Here is a 23,616-nt window from a genome sequence, read left to right as displayed (position 1 = left end):
ATTCAAAGAAGAAAAAATTTAAATAATTATTCTGCTGCTTACAATTTTAAAAGTAAAATATTTCAAGGGAAGAGTTACTGGTCCTCTGCACTTGTCTCTGTTTATCATTTTTGCATGCATTTGTTAATACTCATATCTCAAAATACATAAACATTGTACAAGTAAATTATGTAGTGACAGGCCAACCAAAATCTACTTGGACCTTGGTGATCATCACCCAAGGTGTATTTTGGTCAACTTTGACCATTCTGTCACTATAATTATAAGCTTAGACCAAAAGTGCAAGAATCTTATTCTGTGTACTTGCTGGTGTACTTGGCTTATAACCATAATCCATATCAAAAATGTTGTCGGAAGCAAAAAATGGCAAGATGACAAGGCTGTATTCTCAGAAAACACAAAGAATTTAAAAAAAAAAAAAAAAATTGTCACATAAAAGTGCAATAAAACACACATAAACATTGCCTCTGACTTACTTGTAAAATTTGTACAATGCAAAAGTGTTTACAATTAGCAATGTACCAGTAAAGTCACAAAAAAAAAGATACAAATTTTATACTCACCCAACAGGCAAGTTGGTCATATGCTAAATTAGCTGTCATAAGCAAAATAAATTTATTTATTTTATTTTATTTTAATCAATTAATTAATTTTATTTTATTTTATTTATTTATTTTTTTATTTTTTTTTTTTTTTGGGGGGGATAATGTGTTAGCCATAAGTAAAATCTGTTGTATACCAAGTACTTCACTGTTCTGTATTTTCTGATACATCTGCTTTTCACCCCCAACAGTATTCAAAACTCAGGATATCCTGTGTTGAAGTGATTATTGGTACAGTGCATTCTATTAAGCAGCTGCACCAGCATTGACAACCATGTAGTTCATTGTAATACTCTGAGTTTTAAAACACTGATAAAGTTATCTAAAGGGTAATCCTTTGAATGGTGCCACCAGATGACAGCTTCTCCATGAGTCATCCCTTAGTGGATGGCAGTAGAAATATGTACTACAACTTTGTGTATTGACAGAAGATACTAATATCATTAGTTCATAAATAGCTGAGTTTCTCAAATACTGAATCTTTAATGCAAAAACATTGGTGAATTCCAGTAATGACTTTTACAACTAAAAAGATACTATACTCTATATGATTATATTTCCTTGCCTGTATTGCCTTCAGAACATCAAAATGGCATGAATTTTATTTTTCTTTAAACACTAGACATTTCTTTGATATTTCTTTGATATAACATATAACTGTACTTCATGAATGATACTGGAGAGCAGAAAATATACATTATATTAAATAGCTTTGTTTTGCTGAGTTATTATGAAATTACGGACCTATTCTTTTACTAGCCCTAATTTTGGTATCTACAATTCCTCTAAGATAAGATTTATAATACACTTAAGAAATTTATAATTCACTAAGAAAGCTGTGTTCATATTCATAAAAGGTCTTTGTTATTTTAAGTGACATAACTCTAAGTTACTACAAGTCATAAAGAGTAGCAAAGAGTTGGTCCTAATAAGTTTGTCTCTATAGTGACTTGTGTGCCTATCAGGAAGAACTGATTCTTACATGTTGGATGAGGGTCTGAGTGAAGTGTGTCAGCAGTACCTGTATGTGATACATACATGTCTAGACCAACATACTGTGTATTGTTGCATAACTACTATGTGGTGTTAATGAACTGCCTGTATAAGGAGAACTGCCTTTGTTTTCCCTGTGGTGGTATTTGTCTTGTCTTGATTTGTTGCATCACTGACTATCCAGTATTCATTATATGGAATAGATGCACATAATACAGGTGTTTTTGCTACAGCCACCCGAAAAGCCATCCAGGTGAAGATGTGGAGTGAGGGAGTGGACAGCATATTAAGAACAAATTCAAATCTGCAACCTGCCTGAGATGTTGGAAACTCAGTGGACTGTCGCAGAATGTTAGAGAAGGCAAGTCTCTACTTTTTGCATTATTATGCAGCTCACTATGGCTCACCACATATTCTTCTGAATGTCTGGCCAAACAGCCCCAAGGTCCTCAGAAATGTTATGAGAGATTGAGCCTTTTCAAAAGGTTTTCACTATATACATGCAGTGTTGTTTACATAGTTATATGCATCCTGTGCAGCCTTCCATTATGTCTTTTAAGAGTGTGAGGTGAAGTATTTCATCCTGGAGTGGTATTGTCACTGGAGGCATCCAGCTTCTAATGGCTCAGAAGGGGTGAATGGTGCCCACACTAAGGCTGGATTCACATGAGCCACTTTTTGTGGTCAGTGGCCACCACAAAAAATGGTCGCCATAAAAAAAATGGTAAGAGCACCATGCACACAAACCACTTGGTGGCAGCCACAAATGTCATTGTCATTATAGATCTTGTGGAAATAGCAGCTGTCTGCACTCTCTTTGTGAAGATAAAGCACAAAAAGTGCAGAAGGTACTGGGTGCACCCCACAGTAACAGACTATTGTGTGGAGCATTCTACATATCTTTTTTTTTTAATATTCTTGTCACTGTATTCCTTCAGATTCAAATCATAAAGTGCTGGTCTCTTCTCCACCTCTATGATTAACATTTCACAGTTAAACAACTCTTTACCCATTCATCTCACTCACAGCAAGGAGTACTTGACGCTGTGACAGACATGACGAAACAGTAGCAGGAGGCAGAGTGGCAGTAACCAATAGTGGCTCGTATGTTGCCACTTGAAATAACGGTTTCTAATGCTGGCCACAGTGGTGTGGTCAGAAAAATGGCTCTGCTTGTCTCAACTTAACTTTTTTTTTTTATGGCTGCCACAAAAAAAAGTTGCCTGTGTGAATGGAGCTTTTTTTTTTTTTTTTTTTTTTTTTTTTCCACTGACCCCAAAGTGGCTTGTTTGAATCCAGCCTAAAACCTAGCCCAGTGAACTCTGTTCTTGCAAGGTGGGAGGAACTGGTGGATGGATCTGCATGTGACTTCATTATGGAGGTACTACTGCAGGCTGGTCTGAGGTGGTAATTGCATGCTTCCATAATTACCAGGTAAACACAGAGTTACCATCACTTCCACTAAATAAATGTTTCAGTGGTGGATAAAAAAGACAACTAATTGAACTGGAATATATTTCCAAGTAATTGTTTTATACTGCATCATGGCAGAAACTGGAACTATAAATGAAAGTTGTTGAATGTTAAATGAGTACAAAGAAATCTATGAAAAACACCCAAGTTCTCTACTAAATACCATTATTTTTTATATGATATAAATAGAGTTTAACATTAAGTGAATTAGAAATTCTTATAATGATAATGAGGCTTAGTAGTAATAGTGGTGGTGATTTGGCCTGAATGGTGTGGGATGGTGGTCATGTTGTGATGCTATTTTAGTAAACCACATCCATGTGAGCCATGTAGTGGGGGAGATTGTGCATTCTGAAATGTCCTTAAATGACTGCCACCCATTAAGAGATTAGAAAGTGGTTGTTAGAAAATTATGATGTGGCATCTACTGAAAGTTGTTATATAACAGTTAGGATAGTTAAGAAAACATATGTTCCTGAAAGAGACACCTCACACATGTTGAAGAAAATGGTACAGGCCCAGTGATGGTCATGGTGCAGTAGTGTTATGTATGGGCTGGTGATATGGTGCTGATATTGGTGTGATGATATGAGCTGGTGGTGATAATGTGATGACTGATGGGATGGCTGGTGACGAGTGATGGTGTATGGCCCCTGTGGTGTGCTGCATGGTAGGAGGTAATCATTTGTTTACAGGGAAGTCCTAATGTTACAAGCAGTTAGGTTCCATTTGAATTGCTGGTAAAGCAAATTCTTGTATAACGAAACATTATTAAAGGCAAAAGGGTCAGGTTCCATGAATCAGACTGTGACCCTTATCAAAGGTAAGTTTTCAAGCCAAAACATGATACCAAATGCAAAATATGTCTATATTATAGAACTGTTGATAGAGCAACCTGAAAGAAATCAGCATGTAAAGAATGTGATCTCATATTAATTTAACATATCAAATGTACATAGCACTCACCAATGCATAACTAATGTGTCAGGGAGAGTAATTCACTCACCACTATTGTGCTTCTTAAAAATTTCTACCTTCTTTGCAAGTGTTGTTGGTACTCTATAGCTCACTTAGCCTTATTGCTAGGACCCACTAGAACTCACTGGCCACTTGGGAGGCATACTTAACACTTGAGAGGTCAGTCACACACACACACCACACCAAAGACAGTGAATGAAAGAACATGCCAGTAATAATACTGTAACACATCCAAGCACTGATAAGTCACATAAAGCACTGTACACCGCACTTGTACTGTATTGTAAATATGCTTGCAAGCAAAATGATGATAGAGTACAACTGTAAGAGTGGGAGTCTGAGAGACACTGAGCTTTTAAAAGAGGACTGACAGAAGAATGCATGGTAGGCAGAGGACAAGAGAGAGGTGTGCAGTTCTCTCTCAGTGTTCACAAATTCTTCTCTGCATATCTGAATAATTGTACATCACTGTACGGCCTAGATCTTTTAGTGGGAAGATGCAGGAAGGTGTGCATTTTAAACTTTGTAATTTTACTCATCTCAGACTGAAGATACAAAAATTTGTACTCAATAAAGAAAGTAATCCCTAATTTTACAAATCTCATATCATCAGTTTCTCAAATAACAGATGCTCATATAATGGGACCTCCTTGTACTTTGAATGCATTTGAATCTATTAGCACAAAGTCATAATATAAAAAATATATATACTTTATACACTATCTTGAATTCTTCATATGCATAAATTATGAGTATGCACTGTATTAATACTATAATCTAAATATAAAATTATATTCTTCACAGCTCAAATTTCTTTCATTTTAAATTGTAATTTTCAAACATAAACCTTCAGGCATAGCCTTAGTCCTAAGCTAGGGTTATCACATAAAAAAATATAATAAAATTAGTTATAATTCCCTACAAGCATAAAGCAGCAGAAGTTCTTTGTGACTCATAAGAAATGTTTTGAATCTAAAGTCTTGGTATTTTTTTTGTGTGAACAAAATCTTATTCCTCTCTAGGGCATCCCTCATCAGCAACAACTCCCTGAACTTCAGGGATTTGGAGTCAGCTTACCAAGATTGTACACCCCTACACTCTGGTCCCAGGCACAATCAGCAAGCATGTTCTCATTATGGTTGGACAGGTCAAGGCCATACACAAACTCAGTGTGCTTCTCCATTGCAAGAATACAAGGTGAGGGCTGGCTATGATCCCAGAATCTGTTGGATTAAAGTGTGAGAGAAAATGCAAATATTTTCACTTACAAATGCAAACTAGTCTCCTCTACTCTAATGTCCAATTCTTCCAACTCCCTTAAAGGTTTGGCCCTAACAAGAGTCCCCATTTGTTTCAGTTCATAGACGTATTCCACTCATAAACTTTAGATCGTTCCTTTCCTTCCTCTCTCAGGTAATCTAGCACTATGTCCTCTCACTTCATAAAACACTTCTCACACACACACAGCATAAACTCTACCTATATATATATATATATATATATATATATATATATATATATATATATATATATATATATATATATATATATATATATATATGGCAAAGCCACACTACAATGAACCAATCAGCCATAAGGGCTGTTTATTAAAACCAAAAGTTTATTTTATACAAAAGGTTGTTAAATTTTTTTCTTTAATTGAAATCCATATACTGTTTAAATAGTATTGTTCAGTGTTTAGTTAACCATATCACGCATTGGACACACATGTGTGTCAAAATGTCTTCATACAAAACTGGACTCATGCACATGTGCATCAAAAAACTTATTTCAATTCATTAAAAATAGTTTCTTGTGTAAGTGTGTCAATTTTTGGTGAGTCAAAGATGAGCATAAGTTTCACCAGAAGTAATGAATTGGCAACACTGATGCTTCCAATAATAGGCTGACTGTTAGAATATAATTTGTCAGTTTCAGCCCTTGACTCAGGCCGTCTGCATGTAATCTGAGATGAATGCTGGTTTCAGTTTTCCTTCATTTTCTTGAGATGTAATTGACATATCACAGTGATAATAGTATCACTGTAAAGCTCATAAAAAGATGGTTTAGATGATATGTAGCATGCAGAATGCTCACAGGAAAAGTTTTGAGCTACAAGGTTGTGAAATATTTTTTTCCTGTTTTGCATTTATTTTTTAATGAAAAAAATAAGTGAAATTATTCTTAGTAAGTTTTTTTTTACATGATCATCATAATTTCCTTGTGAATCTAGTGATATATAATATGTGCCTACTATGAGTCTCAAAAGGAAAGAAAACTGCTTCTAAATCAAAGTTTTGCAAGGTGCAAGTAGGTCACAAATGCCTGAAGAGGTAATGAAAAGAAAACTTATGAAACTTAACTGGTGCATGCAAGGGTTAACTTCTGCAACACCCACTGCCTTGGATCTAATTTTCAATCTGTGGAAGTTCACCTCTGCCCTTAACCTCATCTTTTCTTCACCAAAACACAGGTGTCTGAGGCTCCTGACAGTAACCCCTCCTCTGTTCCCTCCTATTTTCTCTATCTTCACTCTTAATCCAAAGCTGTCTGTGTGCAACAACCTAACTTGCTAAGGAGAAAATTTAGGAAGAAAGGACTTTCTCTCAGGCAGAGAGTATTTGCACACATTTTGTAGACAGAGTATAGGATGACATTGTAAGTACTTGATGCAGCGAATGTTTTACAAGAGATTTTGGATATAAAGGTTCTGAGTTCTGAACATTCTCTTCATTCAAAAAACCAAACACCCAGCCTGGAGTGCAATTATGTACACAGTACATAAATAAATGTGTGGTTGTATATATTTGAGATTATGATAAACTTGTATGTCAGTGTTATTAGTGTTCATCCATGTATGTATCAATGTTTATGTACTGCAACCATACAAACATTCTTCTTTACATAGAGTGTTCTGTTCAGAGGATTAATACAGAAAAATGTTGAGGATGGTATCAAGACACTTGGGGTCATTACCAGAAAAGCAGTTCAATCTGGAAACGTTTCTGGTCACCTTCCTATATAGAGACTCTGAGGGTGGTGTTATATTTATCATTTTGAATTTCTACTGAAAAGTATAGGTGTGTTAGGTGCATGTAGTGCTATATGAAGGAAGAGAACTGTCTTTAGAGGGCTGGCTGTAACTGCCCACATGTGTTGTGGGGGCCTGTCTTGACCAGGCTAGAACCATAATAATTTTTTTGTTATTGGTTTTATTAGTATTGTAACACAAATCTTGTTTAACACAGGCTGATAACAGAACTGAACCCCATGTTAGCAGTGACTTAATTTTTAGTCTTAGGAAAGCTAGCTATCTCCTAATTCTTCCTCACATTCAATGACTCATGCTACTGAGGAAGATGAGACAATTCATTCTTTCTGCATGGAAGTGCCTGCCACCATACTTCTCTCTCTTATGACTCACTAACTCACCTTGTTGTGAAGTCATAGGACACTGAAGCCAGCTGAGTCTCCTGGAAGGGTGAACACTTCACCTGCCGTGCTGGGTATTGGTGACCCTGCAGTACAACAGAAAAGTCAAGCTATTTCTATACATAGTAGGTTGACATCCTCTGTAAAGGAAGGATAGCTGAGGTAAGGCTCCGCTCACACACACATGCACACACATTCTTGTCTCTATATGGAGAGAGAAGTGATCCTCACTAACTACAGTGAACTGTACAGCATATCTAGAGTCTTCTTGCACCAGGGTCTGCATATGTGATATGAAAAATTATTTTTCCAAGGAATGGGATCCAGACTGAAAATATTGAAACATCAGTCAGGAGGAAAGATTGATTGTTTAGAGTTTTATTAATGTGTACCTAACACTTGTTATATTTTATGGGAAACCACACTAATTATATACTTTCTGGATGAGTAATCACTATCTCTCACACTTCAGTATTCACTGACACAAGCACATCATCTGCACCTGGCAGCTCTAACCTGGAGAACAAAGACAGGCAGTGCTGGCTGCCGTAGATCCCAGCCACAGATGTTACAATCTGTGCCAGAAGTCACAATGAGGTTTTGGTTGTACTTGGACCAATCACAGCTGAGGACTTCACCACCTGCACATGCCCGCACCACTATGGAGGGACCTGCCTGGGGTCTCCGTACATTCCATATCCTCAGTGTGCTATCTCCTGATGATAGAGCAGAGGTGAGTGCTGGCTGGCTTGAGGCATTTTCACTTATGCAATATAATGGAAGCTGAGGGAAAAGTTCAATTTGATGTCTATTTAATAAATGAACTAAGAGTGCAGTAAAACATTAGAGTATTACATTAAAACTGTTGAGGTACATGTATATACATTTTTATTCATTTCTTTATTATATTAATCCCAGTGTGCCTTGTTAGGTTATATAATGATCCACACTAACAGAATAAGGCTGACACAATAGCAGCAAGAGTGACACCTGCCTGATTTCTTCTTCAATATCATGCTAGAAAAGATCCAGATCCATACTGTATCAAGCAGTGTCAAAATATTCTGCAGATATTTTTATGATTCTCCTGAAGCCTAACCAAGTTAGAAAGTCTGGAAATGTAAAAAACATGAAATATGTTTCTTTTCCACGAGTGGGTTGCTTACTAGATAAAAATTGAAAAAGATAAATAGAGAATTTACAGATTATGTAAGGAGTAGGAGTGAGTGAATACAAGAGTAGTGAATTTGAATACAAATATGAATACAGTAAAACCTCCATGAGTCAGCATTCTATACGTCATATTTCTACAAGTTAGTAAGGCAAAATATTCAATTTAAAGATTATCCAAACAGGCAATTTCTGCAAAATTTTTGTAAATTGGGACCATACTGACTCAGTCAAGCCAGACAAGACTTGCCATAACCTACACAGTAATAATTACAGCATAGGTTATGACATGATGCTAAGAAAGGCTGCTGGTTCTGGTCCTGGTTGAAGGTTAGGAGGTACTATTGCCTCCATGATGTGGTCTTGTTTGCAGTCTCCTTTTGCAGTCTGATCTGCTCTCTTCTTTCAAATATCATTTAATTTTCCCTATTTCTCTTTTTTCTTCCTAGAACTGTATAATATAATTTATTGTTTAAATGTTACTGTCATCAAAAAAGAGCTCACCAATAATCCGATCTTATTTTTCTATATATGTTCTTTGTGATTAATCCACTTTTCTCCTCTGGTTTTCATCTCTTCCTTTATCCTTGTTATCATTCCATTCCCTTTTTCTTGAACCAAGCTCCTGAAGATTAACAGAACTTATGTGTAAGTGCATGATGTGCATGGCTGCTGAGGCTTGAGACCAAGTATGAGGAGGCTTCACTCTCACCCCAGCAGCCATGCACACTACACAGTACCCCCACACAAGGTCTGTTTACCTTCAGCAACTTCATTCAAAAGAAAAAGAATGGACTGATAACAAGGCTAAGGGAAGAGATGAAGACCAGAAGAGATAAGTAGATAAATTACAAAGACCATATATATAAGATAAATTACAAAGACCATATATATATGAAATGAACATCAGGTTGTTTGTCAGCTCCTTTCCGACAACTGTAACTATGAAACAATTGAGGAAATGCTATAAAGTTTAAAAAAAAAATACAGATTCAAGGAAAATGAAGTGATATTTGAGAAAACAAGAAAGTAGATCAGAATGCAAAAAATGAAACTAAATAAGACGACATCAGGGAAGTGCCGTTACAAAGGCTAAACCTCCCAACCTTCAAGCTGAATCAGAACCAGCAACTTTCTTTGGTTTCATATCCTCAGAGCACGGTGCTAGGGGATGCTCTTGACCAAGGGTTCTTAACCTTTTTGAGTTACAAATCTTTTTGAGAATCTGGTGAAAGTTATGGACCCCCACCCTAGAAAAATACACATAAATACACAAACACAACATTGCATGCAATGAACCTATAAGGTATGGATAAAGTAAACAGTCCTTACAAAAAGATTTCCCACTCATGTAAGAAATGAAGGTCTTCAGTCCTTACAAATACAAAAATTAAATATAATAATTTTGTGTAAATTAAACAAAACTTTAATCCTGCTCAAAAGTTCACTAAATTTTCTCACTGTCATAAAAAAAGAATACAGTCAACCCTTGCATATTAAATAAAATAAAACTTTACTTCTGCATCAATTGCTCTAGGTTGTGGAGCAAGGTATAGAAGGCCTGTATCATTGCCTTCAGGCAAGTATCTATCAAGATCAACAAGGTTACTGCCCATGTTGGCAGTCATACAAGGAGAAATTTTGGTGCAGCTTTGTGGACAGGCTGCTTCAGCTCACAGTGAAGACATTCATATTCTGACACATTAAGCTGCAGTTCTGGGTGTTCCTTCTTTATTTCCCAGGGTATAATGAAAAGATTTTTTCTTATCAAAGTACACCTTATGAGTGCATCTGTCCTAATGGAAGTCTTTCCCTGCTTGCCAGGGTTGGGGAAGAGAACTTCCATTCTCATTCAGACCTTTGCTGGCAGCAAGAATGTGAAAGATAGTGGCTCTGAGGCAGCTAACATGGGCAGCATCCTCATTGATCTTGACTCAGGGCAACTTCCCCCAAGGCCTTCTTCACCTTGTTTGTGATAGACCATTTTTGCCCTTTTGATGAAAAATTGTGGATATTTATAATTCAAAGGGGAAAAATGTGCAGGTGGGCAAATTCAGTTACAGTAATATATCCCTGTTGCTTGGTATGGCCTTGAGGTACTGAGGCACTGTTGCCATCATGTGATCACACTATTATGGGGGAGTTGGAGCTGGGTGAAAGCATGTAGGTTTTACAGAGGAGAGAGTTGAGAGCTGTTTACTTGTGATTTTAAATGATGGATTGCAGCTCCATCTACTGATGTGTGTGTGTGTGTGTGTGTGTGTGTGTGTGTGTGTGTGTGTGTGTGTGTGTGTGTGTGTGTGTGTGTGTGTATTTTTTTTTTCATTTATTTATTTATTTTTTTTTATTTATTTTTTTTATCCAGGAGGGGCACTGGCCAAGGACAACAAAAATCAAATAAAGAAAAAAAAAAAAAAGCCCACTGAGATGCCAGTCCCAGAAAAGGGTCCAAAGCAGTAGTCAAAAATTTAAGGATAAGTACAGTAAAATCCCTCTTATCCGGCATCAATGGGATAGCCGACATGCTGGATACTTGAATAGAAGTGAAATTATGTCCACAATCACCACCCTACACTCATGCATCTTACCATAACAAAGATCAGCTGATCTGATCAGCTGCTTAAGTATAAGCACAACATGCTTCCTCTTTTCTACAACTTTAGGCATGATGAAGGCGTCAGGCGATAAACAGTGCACACGCGGGACTGAGTCACTGAGTAAACACAGTGCAGTGGGCCGTGGGTGGCGCGAAGCAGTGCGCTCTGGTGGCGAGGGGACAAAGTATGCCTCGCGCGGGAATTTTAATCGATTTTATGAGTACACATTGATTTTTTATTGATTTTAAGGCTCGGGGAAAAATGTGCCGGATACTTGAAGCTGCTGGATGCTCGAATGCCGTATGAGAGGGATTTTACTGTATCTAGAAACCTCCCTCTTGGAAGAATTCAAGTCATAGGAAGATGGAAATACAGAAGCAGGCAGGGATTTCCAGAGTTTACCAGCGAAAAGGGATGAATGATTGAGAATACTGGTTAACTCTTGCATTAGAGATGTGGACAGAATAGGGGTGAGAGAAAGAAGAAAGTCTTGTGCAGCGAGGCTGCGGGAAGAGGGGAGGCATGCAGATAGCAAGATCAGAAGAGCAGTTAGGAGAGGAGGCATGCAGTTAGCAAGATCAGGAGAGCAGTTAGCATGAAAATAGTGGTAGAAGACAGCTAGAGATGCAACATTGTGGTGATGAGAGAGAGGCTGAAGACAGTCAGTTAGAGGAGAGGAGTTGATGAGATGAAAAGCTTTTGATTCCACCCTGTCTAGAAGAGCAGTATGAGTGGAACCCCCCAGACATGTGAAGCATACTCCATACATGGATGGATAAGGCCCTTGTACAGAGTTAGCAGCTGGGGGTTGAGAAAAACTGGCAGAGACATCTCAGAACACCTAACTTCATAGAAGCTGTTTTAGCTAGAGATAAGATGTGAAGTTTCCAGTTCAGATTATATGTAAAGGAAAGACCGAGGATATTCAGTGTAGAAGAGGGGGACAGATGAGTGTCACTGAAGAAGAGGTGATAGTTGTCTGGAAGGTTATGTCAATCTGATAGATGGAGGAATTGAGTTTTTGAGGCATTGAACAGTACCAAGTTTGCTCTGCCCCAATCAGAAATTTTAGAAAGATCAGAAGTCAGGTGTTCTGTGGCTTCCCTGTGTGAAATGTTTACTTCCTGAAGTGTCAGACATCTAAGAAAAGATGTGGAAAAGTGCAGGGTGGTATCATCAGCGTAGGAGTAGACAGACAAAAAGTTTGGTTTAGAAGGTCATTGATGAATAATAAGAAGAAAGTGGGTGACAGAACAGAACCCTGAGGAACACCACTGTTAATAGATTTAGAAGAACAGTGACCATCTACCACAGCAACAATAGAACAGTCAGAAAGGAAACTAGAGATGAAGTTACAGAGAGAATGATAGAAGCCATAGGAGGATAGTTTGGAAACAAAAGCTTTGTGCGAGACTCTATCAAAAGCTTATATATATATATATATATATATATATATATATATATATATATATATATATATATATATATATATATATATATATATATATATATATATCATATTTCCCATCATATAAGATGCACTGGAATATAAGACACACCTATAAATTGGCAAGATATATTTATATATTTTTTTCTTTTTATTGTAGAGAAAAAAATCTTATTTTCTTTAATATTTAATCTAGAACAAGGGTTCTCAACCAGGGGAGAATTCCCCCAGGGTGGGAATTTCAAGTTTTCAGGAGGGAGCGGAATTGGGACCAAAGATTGACAAACTCAAACTGTTAGAATGTTGATCTTTTTATTGTGTTTGAGCTCCCCAGGGTGGCACAAAATTCAGAATGTATCGGTTACTTGCTGCAATTAGCCTATCAAACTGTTCACCACCAGCTCCTGAACTGTAAGGATCAAAATGTATTACCCACAGACAGGGTTGCCACAAAGACATAAGCCCACTGAGTGGTCTGTCTGCAAGTACCCTTATGAAGGCTTACACTTTGCTTGGAGTCCTAGTCCTTTGAGTCCCAAAATTTTAAATGTATATGTACTAATATGGAAAAATTAAGAATTTTCAGTATTATACGCATATTATTTGGAATGCACTTTTTGAAGCAAGCAATCTTGGAGAGAAGTGGGGAATGACATTCTGACATATGGTGAAAGGGGTGCATGGAACAAACAAGGTTGAGAACCACTGATCTAGAATCATAAAAGAAACATCATAAGAAGTGCCCATCCTTTTTCTCTGCAGTGGTGTAATTGTCCATGTAACTGATGTCTTAGCTCAGCGAGGAGTAGAGATAGAACAATATATCAACTGCTCCACAAGTATGGTGGCCTGTGTGTGTTCATTATGCTGAATGAAGCATTAGCTACTGCTCACACATCCGGGAGCTCCATCTTGTCTTGCCCATTTGCCGCTCACTGCTCTCCATACATCTCAAAAGAAATATTATTCCACTGTGCCCTAAAAGCTCTAAAAATGTGACTCCATACCTTATGAGTAGATGAAAGTAGCTTATCTTTATACTTCACCATGAAAATCATCTGTATCATTCTCAGTGTATAGCTGGACAACAGCCATCTGGTATCTACATCAAGACAATAATCTAATACGCTAATTTTATATTTTAGCGCTATTTTGATTTCTAATCATTTTCAAATAATCTATAAACATATATACAGTGATGCCTAAGAATACAAATTTAATTAATTCCAGAGGTTGTTCAAATTACAAAAAGTTCAGATTCTGAAACTATTTTCTCCATAATACGAGTAAATAAAAAAGAATTAATGTTTCTGATCCCAAGAAAACCCATTACCCCAGACAGTAATCTGAACTTCTTTATATGGTCTCTCAATTAAGTGTATAAACTATTCTTAGTTTAAGTAGTAAATAAACAAAAGTATACTAAAAAATAAACATGCAATGGCAAAGATTCATTCCTGTATGGGGAGAGTATGGTAGACGATGCAACCGATGAGTGCTACTTCATGTATTGTGTATCAATATTGCCTAAAAACCCAATTTTAAGGAAACATTATCAAGTGACAAAAGAAGTAAAACTGCATTATGTTAAAAAGGTTTACCAGTAAATATTATTGATAAGAAGGCTATTGTAACCATTCACTCGGTGCCCACCACCATCTTGACTCACTGTTTGTAAAGGTTCCAAAACTTCAAAGAAATTGGCCATGTTTTAGCTATCCTGCACTTGTCTCATTAATATTGTGTGGTGTTTATTTATGTTTTAGGATCGTTTATTTTTACTGTTTATTATTCTTGTATTATTCTCTTTTTTTGTGTGTGTTTATTTCCTTGTACTATATTGATGTTCAGTTTGTGAAAATGTGTTTCAATTTTAGGACAAGATTTTCTTGACAAAAAAGAGATTCAGATTCCAATTTGTTTAAACAGTGGGGGCATTCAGTTTCCAGGGTCACCACCATATTTAATTTAGAAATATCTGGGACGTGTTGTGTCAAATGGTGATATCATGGGTGTCCTTGCACCAGTAACAATAACTTCTAGGCCTGCCAAAACCTAACCAGCGGTGTATAAGATGCACGGCAACTTTTCAAATCTTTTTTTTTTTTTTTTTTTTTTTTTTTTAAGAAAAGAGCATTTTATATGGTAGGAAATACAGTATACATGTTCACTATATATATGATGAGTGATTGACTAATAAAAGGAAAGAGGGATGACCACTCAGAAATTCAGAAAGCAGGATGGCAAGAACATAAGTACCTGAGGCTGAAGCCACACATCCTGGCAAGTGAGGTGACCATGCTGCTTGGTACACAAGCCCCTCATGTCCAGCCAGGGTCACCAGAGAACTCTGATGGTTGGGGTCCCACTGCATGTCATATAGAAATTTATAAGAAAAAAAATAATGTTGAAGAACTCTTAAGGACTTATCAAAACAATGTCTGAGGACTGCTGGAAAAATGCCCTTCAGTATCCACATCCTAGTAGGGATGTGCTGGAAAATATATATTTCTACATCCAATGTATTTCATCCTTACTAAATACTAGTGTGCAACTCATAAGAATGAAGACTGAAACCAGAAGATTCCAATTATATTTTCCAAGGCAGATCAAGGAGTATTAAACACATAAACTCTACTAAAATTAACCCTAAATCAAGCACTCATAGAAATACTAGAAAAATCTAAGTAATTATATATATATATATATATATATATATATATATATATATATATATATATATATATATATATATATATATATATATATATATATATATATATATTTTTTTTTTTTTTTTTTTTTTTTTTTTTTTATGTAAGAGGGTCACTCGCCAAGGGTAACAAAAAGGAAGAAAAGAGAATCCCATTGAGGGCCAGTCCCAAAAGAGATGTAATGAGATTCATCAAAAATTGAAGGATAAGTGTCTTGAAACTTCCCTCTTGAAAGAATTCAAGTCATGGGAAGGAGAAAATACAGAAACAGGCATGGAGTTCGAGTTTACCAGAGAAAGGGATGATTGAGGGTACTGCATTAGAGAGGTGGACAGGATATATATATATATATATATATATATATATATATATATATATATATATATATATATATATATATATATATATATATATATATATATATACTTGAAATATATTTACTTTTGTTTGGCTTTTTTTTTTTTTCATTAGATGCATGATCTTGGAAATTTGCATTGATGAAGCAGCACCTAGCCTGTTCTCTCTCTCTCTCTCTCTCTCTCTCTCTCTCTCTCTCTCTCTCTCTCTCAACACTGCAGATGTACTCGTATGTAAACAAAAAACACAGGATGTGATGCTGTTTGTATGTGCTGAATGTGAAAATCTCAAATGGGTTTTCATTGTGAATTTTCACCTATGGGTGTTTTGATTATGTGCTATAAGTATATGATGACCAAGCCTGTGCTCAGCATTTCAACAAAGACTGTTCAAACCACAATATAAAGTAAAATAGTCTATTATATATCTGTGACCTTTACCTGCTAGAGACACAGCACATCTCATTACTAGGTAACTGGTAAAAATTTATCTTGTTTACTGATCATAGTAAGTAAATATTTAATTTCTAAAGCCAAGAGTTGCTAGTGCCCCTTCCTATCACATTTGGATTCCTGGATTTTCAAGCTAAGAAATCTGATACCTGTGCTTAAGTAAACCCGCAATCTTTTGCCTAAATATGTGGCCTTCAGAAAGGAAAATATTGTATTCAATATAAAGATTAGAACAGCATTATCACAAAATAATATTAATGTTACTGTATGTAAAGCGTATGTACCTCATGTCATTATTCCTCGGCATTTATAAGTGAAATGTTCAATAGTTTTCTATTTGCATGAAAACGTGTAATATGTGTAAGTATCAGTATTCAATGCTATATTAAGCACCGAAGCCGATGCTCACTTGTTAGGAGTGTGGGGTTAACCTGCTAGTCGCCTGCGGGCATCACTCACGGCCAAGTCGCGCTCAGACAAAGACGGGCAGGATGGTGACCGAGGTAAATACTTTAATTTTGTAGTAAAAACTGATTGTCATAGTGCCAAGTCAATTGCATGTATTGTTAATGAATATTGTAATATGTTGAAAGTGTTTAATATCAGTGTATAATGTTATTTTGTAAGAAATTGAGACCGAGAACTTGTTCACAGTTCTTACGGTCATGCCTACCTCATCAATAAACGTGTCAGGGAGAACTGCCTTTCCTCGACCCTACGATGATGGGTGTGATCAGTAAAACAGATCACCTGAGAGCCAATTGATGCCCAGCCGGTGCGGCTACAATTAACATATGTGATAAAAATATTCTTGAAAAAAAAATATTGACCAATACGTGCTGAAAAGGTGTTTTAATTCTCTGGACAGTTCAAGGTGATTCTGGACAGCAGTAATCAGCAAACAGGAGAATCTGTCAAGTGGGACAAGGCAGGCCAAAAGGCAGACCATGCATGTGTCATGTTATTGGCCGAGTTTACCTTGAAAAGGAACACGTTTTCCTAGTGTCCCCCGTGTTCCAGTTACCTGCTTTTCGGACATTATCCTTATTATTGGTTATAAGTAGTGTAAGGCTTATTTACTCATTTTATATCATGTAGTATTGTTCTCTTCATAATTTAAGTTCTTTGTATCTTTGTATGTATAAGAGAGGAAGTGTAATTGAGGTGGAAATATGTTGAAACAAGGGGAGCTTGAGTGGGCAACAACACATTCCAAGGAGGGGAATGCAGAGCGCCTTGGGTCGTGAGGTAGAGAGGAAGGTGGCGTTTCTCAGGGAAGAATCTTAGTGTGGATTGGTGGAGTGAGTGTGTGGAGGTATTAGTGGTGTAGCGGTATAACCTTGATATTCAGGATCAGGTTAGTGAGTCTTTTGTGGTACCAAGAGCTCTTGTCTGCTGAAATTCGGTTGGTGAGTTGTGCCAGTGACGCTGTTCGAAGGGGTCAAAGGTCAAACTGGCAGCCATTTTGTGAGTGGAGGCTGAGGTGTTGATCTTGGAAGTTGGTGTTGTGGTGTATTGGTGATTTTGGGGATGATGTTATGGTGTTATGGGTAATCTTTGGTGATGATGGTGATATCCTGTGAGGCCTGAGGAGGTGAAATACAGGAATTATTGTATGGGGACGCGATAATGGCATCTGAGTAAATTCCTGTGGTTGAGGGAAATATTTCAGTGACTGGTGGAGGTGTAAACAGGTTCTGGTGTTGTGTGAAGTGACGAGAACGTCATGTATTAACATGTACTACCTCATGTTGTTTGTGAATTATCATTAGTATCAATATATGTGGTTGTAACATAGAATAATCATGTTTTCTACTCTCCCAACATTGATCTGGTATTAGAGCTGATTCCAGGTGTGCTGTGTCAAGGTAAAGGTAGAGTGAGAGGGTGTAATTCTGGTGATTTCAGATAGGTCGGGTGGGCACTCGAAGCCTTTAAAAATCCAGACCTTTAAAACTTTCCGGGATCAGTGTAATGTCCACTTTCTTGGAAAGATAACTGGGATCGTACGATCGTAAGTAAGTAAGCGATCGTAACACATGTCTGTCAGCAAAACAGGGCAGGGTGGGTAAGCACAATGTGTTTGAATTTGAGTTGCACGAGATGTCATAATCCTGGGCACAAAGGTTGCCATACAACTGAAGCAGGTATAAATTTATAAGAGTCATGTTTTTGAAGTGTTGGAGACCAAAGTATCATATAGTAATGGGACATTCCTGTAATTTGACTTTTACATCACTATTTTAAGAGGCAGATAGAGTGATGGTAGCAAAAATTCTATTCCTGAATTGTTTTCATGTGTTCCTTCATGATAGTCATACTTTGCATCACCCTGTTCCCCAGTCTCACTCACCAGCCGGATAGTGGAGTCCCACGAGGCCGAGACAAATAGATGCTCACCCCTTGTCTGGCTCCAGTCCACACAGGCAGCCTCCCGGGTATGCTCCTTGTACACCCTTGCAGGCACCTGTAACCATGGTGGACAGTGGTGTTAGTATAATGCTGGCAGTGTAACACATCCTCACTTCTACTTAAATAAAAACTAAGCATTTTGCAGGTAATGCTACATTGTTTCCTGGGCATAATCAAGTACCAGTGTTGGATTAGGATACCTTCAACTAATTTTCTCAAGTAATTTATTAAATAAAAGTGTGTAATTAAGATATTTTACTCTTGACTTCTATGGATAACTTCAGTAAATTCTTAAGAGATGACTGGCAGCTCTCATAAGACATTGGTGAGTCAACACCACTCCTATCTATCATATGCAAAAAATGTAAATGCACATGTAGTTTTTATGGCATTGAAATCATGGATTCAGGCTAAAAACATATTTCTTGAAGTTTGGATAGCTACTTGAAATTAATCTACAGTAAACTTTCCTTATACTGGACTTAGTGGAGCAAAGCCACTGATGTTAAAAGCGAACATCTGATAAAAGCAGCAATAAGTGGATCAGGAGCGCCACAACCTCTAACTCCCCCTCCCCTACCCTCCTCTCCCCTCCATCCATCCATCCTACCCTCTCTCTCTCTCTCTCTCTCTCTCTCTCTCTCTCTCTCTCTCTCTCTCTCTCTCTCTCTCTCTCTCTCTAAGAGTTAGTAAAAACAAACTTAAAATATAATAATAATAATAAAATAAATAAATAAATAATAATAATAAAATAAAAAAAATAATAGAATAAATAAATAAAAAGTAGTTATGGCAGACAGTGCAACCCTGATTGGTGTGGTGTGCACTCACCACCACCACCACCACAACCACCACACACTCCCTCCCCGCCACTGCTGCTAACCAGGATTTCTTACCAGGATGATCTCCACTAGAAGGGAGCTCCAAACATGCCAATGTGCCACAATGTAATAAAATATTGTTGATGATGACAAACATGTACCTCATGTAAAATACTGTGGAATGTGTGTTGTAACAATTAAGTGAATTATTAATAATAATACACAGTTAATATTCCAGCTGCTGGTTGGACGTTCCATCTCATTTACCAACATTTATCCAGTAAATCCAATGGGTGGTCCAAAGGCCATACATGTCCATTAAATGCGGAAATTTACTATAACGGGATCTGGTATAATGAGGGTTTACTGTATCTGTAACAATAGGTATCAACACTTCATAGGTAATAATTTAGGGGTTGTGGTGGAATAAATTTATGTTATTAATAAAAATAAGATCAATTTACCCCCTATCCAAACAAACTTGTCTTTGTCTTATTACAGTTTAATTTCCTATTACATACAAAGAGAAATTGCACTGCAAATGCATTTCTACAGCCACATAGACTGCCATAGCATGTGAACAACAGTAATTTGGCCTGTAACTTGCACTGGGTATGAGGTAAGCCAAGATGATGTGAGCCTTTAGCTGTATCAAACAGTTTGTTGCCCATTTAACCAATAAAATTTCAGTCATAATTGCCACCATTCTAACCAACACCACATACCACTGCATAATTATCACCAGTTCTGAAAGGGAAGGATCTTACAGAATTACAACATCACAACAATGGTACAGCAGCCTTGTGAGAGCTGCCAGTTATCACCCAGAAATTTACCAAATTTGTCTTTACTAGTCAAAAGTAAAGTACTTTAATTACACACTTTTTTGTTAATAAACCATCTTGAGAAAATCAGTGGGAGATCTGAAACCAGCTCTGCTGGAAGATGAGACAAATCCAACACTTTGTTACTTAGTCAGTCCAAAAATTATATAAATGCATTTGAAATGCACAGAAAGTGCACACTGTTCAAAAACATATATTTAAAAAATTTACTATGACTACCAACTCATGAAAACTTGCTAGATTTTACTTGAACAAATCAAGAGTACTAATATCTCAGGTATGAATAGCCATGGTTAGAAGTTGAATAATTTTTACCGTCTACTTCCATTGTGTTTTGCCTTATCCTAAATTCTAAGTTTCCTTTTCTAAAATTCTATTTATTGTCAGGCTTTGTAAAGAGATTGCCAACTGATCAGAGGACTTGAGAGTGAGGGACAACAGAACAAAATGAAAGCCAGTGCAGTGTTAAGCCCTATTCACATACATCAGTGACATATTAATGCCGTGTCAGTTCAGTGTCAGTGAAATCCGTGATGTTTCAGTGACATCTGTTCACACAAATCCGTACTGCATAAAATCAGTGATTTCCAAGATGGCAAAATTTTCAGGCATATAATTGGGAAAGATTGCCATATTTTTTGATGAAGAGAAAGAGGCTGAGCATAAGCTGAAGAAAAGCATGTTGGCACATGAGGCATGAAAGAAAAGAGAAAGTGAAGGGAAGTTTGCTGTTCTGTAAAAGAGTTCAATGATGATGGTACAATTTTTTTCCAAATACGCTGTTTGAGACTGCTGTCCATGTACTTTGGCTGTGACAAATCATGCAGAATAGGATGATTCTGAACCAATTCAGTAGGTAGTTCATTGTGCATTTTTGTGGACAAACTCACAGTACTCGTCCAGCATCCATGAAACAATGAAAAATATTGGTGGCGACAATATTAAATTTCATTGAACAGAGACAGAAATGACACAGAGACTCAAAACATAGTACTGCGCTGGACATGTTCTCATGCTATATATGATAGAGAGGTGGTCCACAAAAGGTACTTCAACCTTTCATCACCTGAACTTTATGTGCTTTATATTTCTGCCCGGAATCATGCCAAGTCTGTTCTCCAAAGTCTGTTCTCCAACTAGCCAAAAAGTCCTTCATTAACCTTTATCATCCCAAGTATAGTAAACATAGAGAAAAGTTTGTCATTTTTTTATGGAAATACTTTATTGCCTCATTTATACATTCTGTGAAAATTATAGAACAATTGAAGAAACAAATGCTGAATTACACTATTGTTCCCACATGAGAACACTATGAACAGGCATGCCGAAATTTACTGTATTTTTGTCATAGTTGCAAATCAGTACATAGTTATAATAATAACACTATTTTTTTTTTTTTTATTCTTTTGTAGAAAACAAATGTGAACAGAAGACATCATAACCCAATTGTTTGTTTAACTCAATGCACAAGAATTATTGAGACTCACTGTGATAAATCATGGCACACTCTGTACCTTTGTTGTAATGCAGTCTGACAAGGCATTTGCTACACTCATATCTTGCATTTTTTTGCAAACAGCACACCCTCCTTGCTTGCAGCTTTGCTTGTTATGTCCAACACCATCATATTAAATGTCAACCAATACTTTGGTTGTTTTGCTTTGCCCAGCATGTGTACGTGCGGCAGTAGATTTCAGCAAACACAGCGTAATCTCTCTCCTGAACTCCAGGTGAGAAAGAAGGGTCCTCCTCAAGCTGGTAGTGAATGCTCCAGACATCAATTATTGACAAGTTAAGAACATTCAAAAACAGTGGCCAGTACCATTTCTCGGTATGTAGCCAAAAGACTATCCATAAGATCAACCCTGCCCATACACTCGTTATATTTGCATACAAGATGTGGCTGTTTTACCTTCATGTTTTACATGGTGAGTAGCTTCATGAAGGGGCAGATGTGTCTCATGGTTACTTGCAATGTTAACAATGGAATTGTCATTCCATTTACACACACTTACTTCTCCATCACAATGGAAGTCAAACTCTAATCTTTCACCTTTTTTCATGGCTGCATTCAATTACATCAGCTTAGCAGCACCAGTAGTCCTGTTCTCTCGAATAGTCCCAGTAGCTTTGATGTTCTTCTCAGCAAGGGACTTCAATAGAACATGCAAGGTAAAAGAAACTGTTAAAGTATACTTCATGCTAGGTGACTGTGGATGAAGACTGAATTGTCAACATCATGTCATTTACAACTCTGGTGCGTAGTGGAAGTTTGGTCTAATAATTTTCTTTGCCTTTGTAGAGCTTCACCCTATATGGGAAGCCATCAATGCTGCAAAGTGCCAAGATCTTGTAGTCAAATCTGATTGCTTTCCACAGATGAACATTTTTGCAAAGTGCTGTCCATAATAGGGCACCATGAATTCATCTACACTGAGCTTCTAATGAAAAATGCCATGTTTTTTTAAGGTTTTCATTGATGATTGCATAGATTGGCTCAATTTTGGCACATTTGTTTCCTACTAGCAGGTTGTGGTTGTCTGCAAAATGCATAACGCTCTTCAATGCTTGAAACCTCTTGTGAGTCATAGCAGCAGACACAAGCTGAACTCCCACATTGGGCTGAGTGGAGTGAATCAAATGGCTATGTGTTCTGACGATCGCTGGTAGGATATATATATATATATATATATATATATATATATATATATATATATATATATATATATATATATATATATATATATATATATATACTCATAACAGGATGATGCAATACTATGATGTAATGGAATCATCATATTACATCATACATTGGTGATCATTATACCCTATAGCCTAACAATGTCATATACTGCTGAATGTGTGTAAAATATTTTCTTAGGTAAATTTTTGCATACAAAATCATAGCATTCCCACGTGGGAACAATCTAATTCCACGACATCTCACTACCTCATTTTTATTACATTTTTTCCTTTATTAACACCAATCCTTTCAATTGGCTCAGAGAAGACTTGCCAAGAAGAAAAAGTCAAAAGTAAGAAATGTTTCATAAATTTTCTGGCCTTCTAATACCAGTTACTAAAATGTGCAACAGGTACTGAAATGTTCATAGAGACATAGCCTATGTGTAAATAGACAAATCTATAGTAATGGGTCAGTATAAAACATTGACCTACACTGTGTCCCAGAATGCTAACACATTTGAAATATATCACTCGAAACATGGACAAATCTTGCATCAAAAGTATGTTCCCACATGGGAACACTGGGAGGATAAAGGTTAATAGAAAGTGTCAAAATCTTTTGAGATTTCTGGCAC

At 36.8% G+C, this 23,616-nt stretch overlaps 1 protein-coding gene across 2 annotated transcripts in view; it reads right to left on the bottom strand.

Annotated features, from left to right (window-relative positions):
- Window positions 1-2,360: 2,360 nt before the first annotated feature.
- The window catches only part of LOC135105061 (peroxisomal targeting signal 2 receptor-like), a 34,338-nt gene continuing 13,082 nt past the window's right edge, over window positions 2,361-23,616 (bottom strand). For both annotated transcript variants that reach the window (XM_064013001.1, XM_064013002.1), the window contains 5 exons: window positions 18,569-18,682; window positions 14,952-15,060; window positions 7,995-8,194; window positions 7,479-7,564; window positions 2,361-5,269 (listed from right to left, as the gene is read on the bottom strand). In XM_064013001.1, coding sequence (XP_063869071.1) covers window positions 5,101-5,269; window positions 7,479-7,564; window positions 7,995-8,194; window positions 14,952-15,060; window positions 18,569-18,682 — 678 coding nt within the window. In that variant the 3' untranslated portion in view covers window positions 2,361-5,100. The remainder of the gene's footprint in view (window positions 5,270-7,478; window positions 7,565-7,994; window positions 8,195-14,951; window positions 15,061-18,568; window positions 18,683-23,616) is intronic.

Source organism: Scylla paramamosain, chromosome 11 (assembly GCF_035594125.1).
Source record: "Scylla paramamosain isolate STU-SP2022 chromosome 11, ASM3559412v1, whole genome shotgun sequence".
Classification (NCBI taxonomy): domain Eukaryota; kingdom Metazoa; phylum Arthropoda; class Malacostraca; order Decapoda; family Portunidae; genus Scylla; species Scylla paramamosain.
The sequence above is the reverse complement of the archived record's forward strand: the minus strand, read 5'-3'. Positions and strand labels throughout refer to the sequence as shown.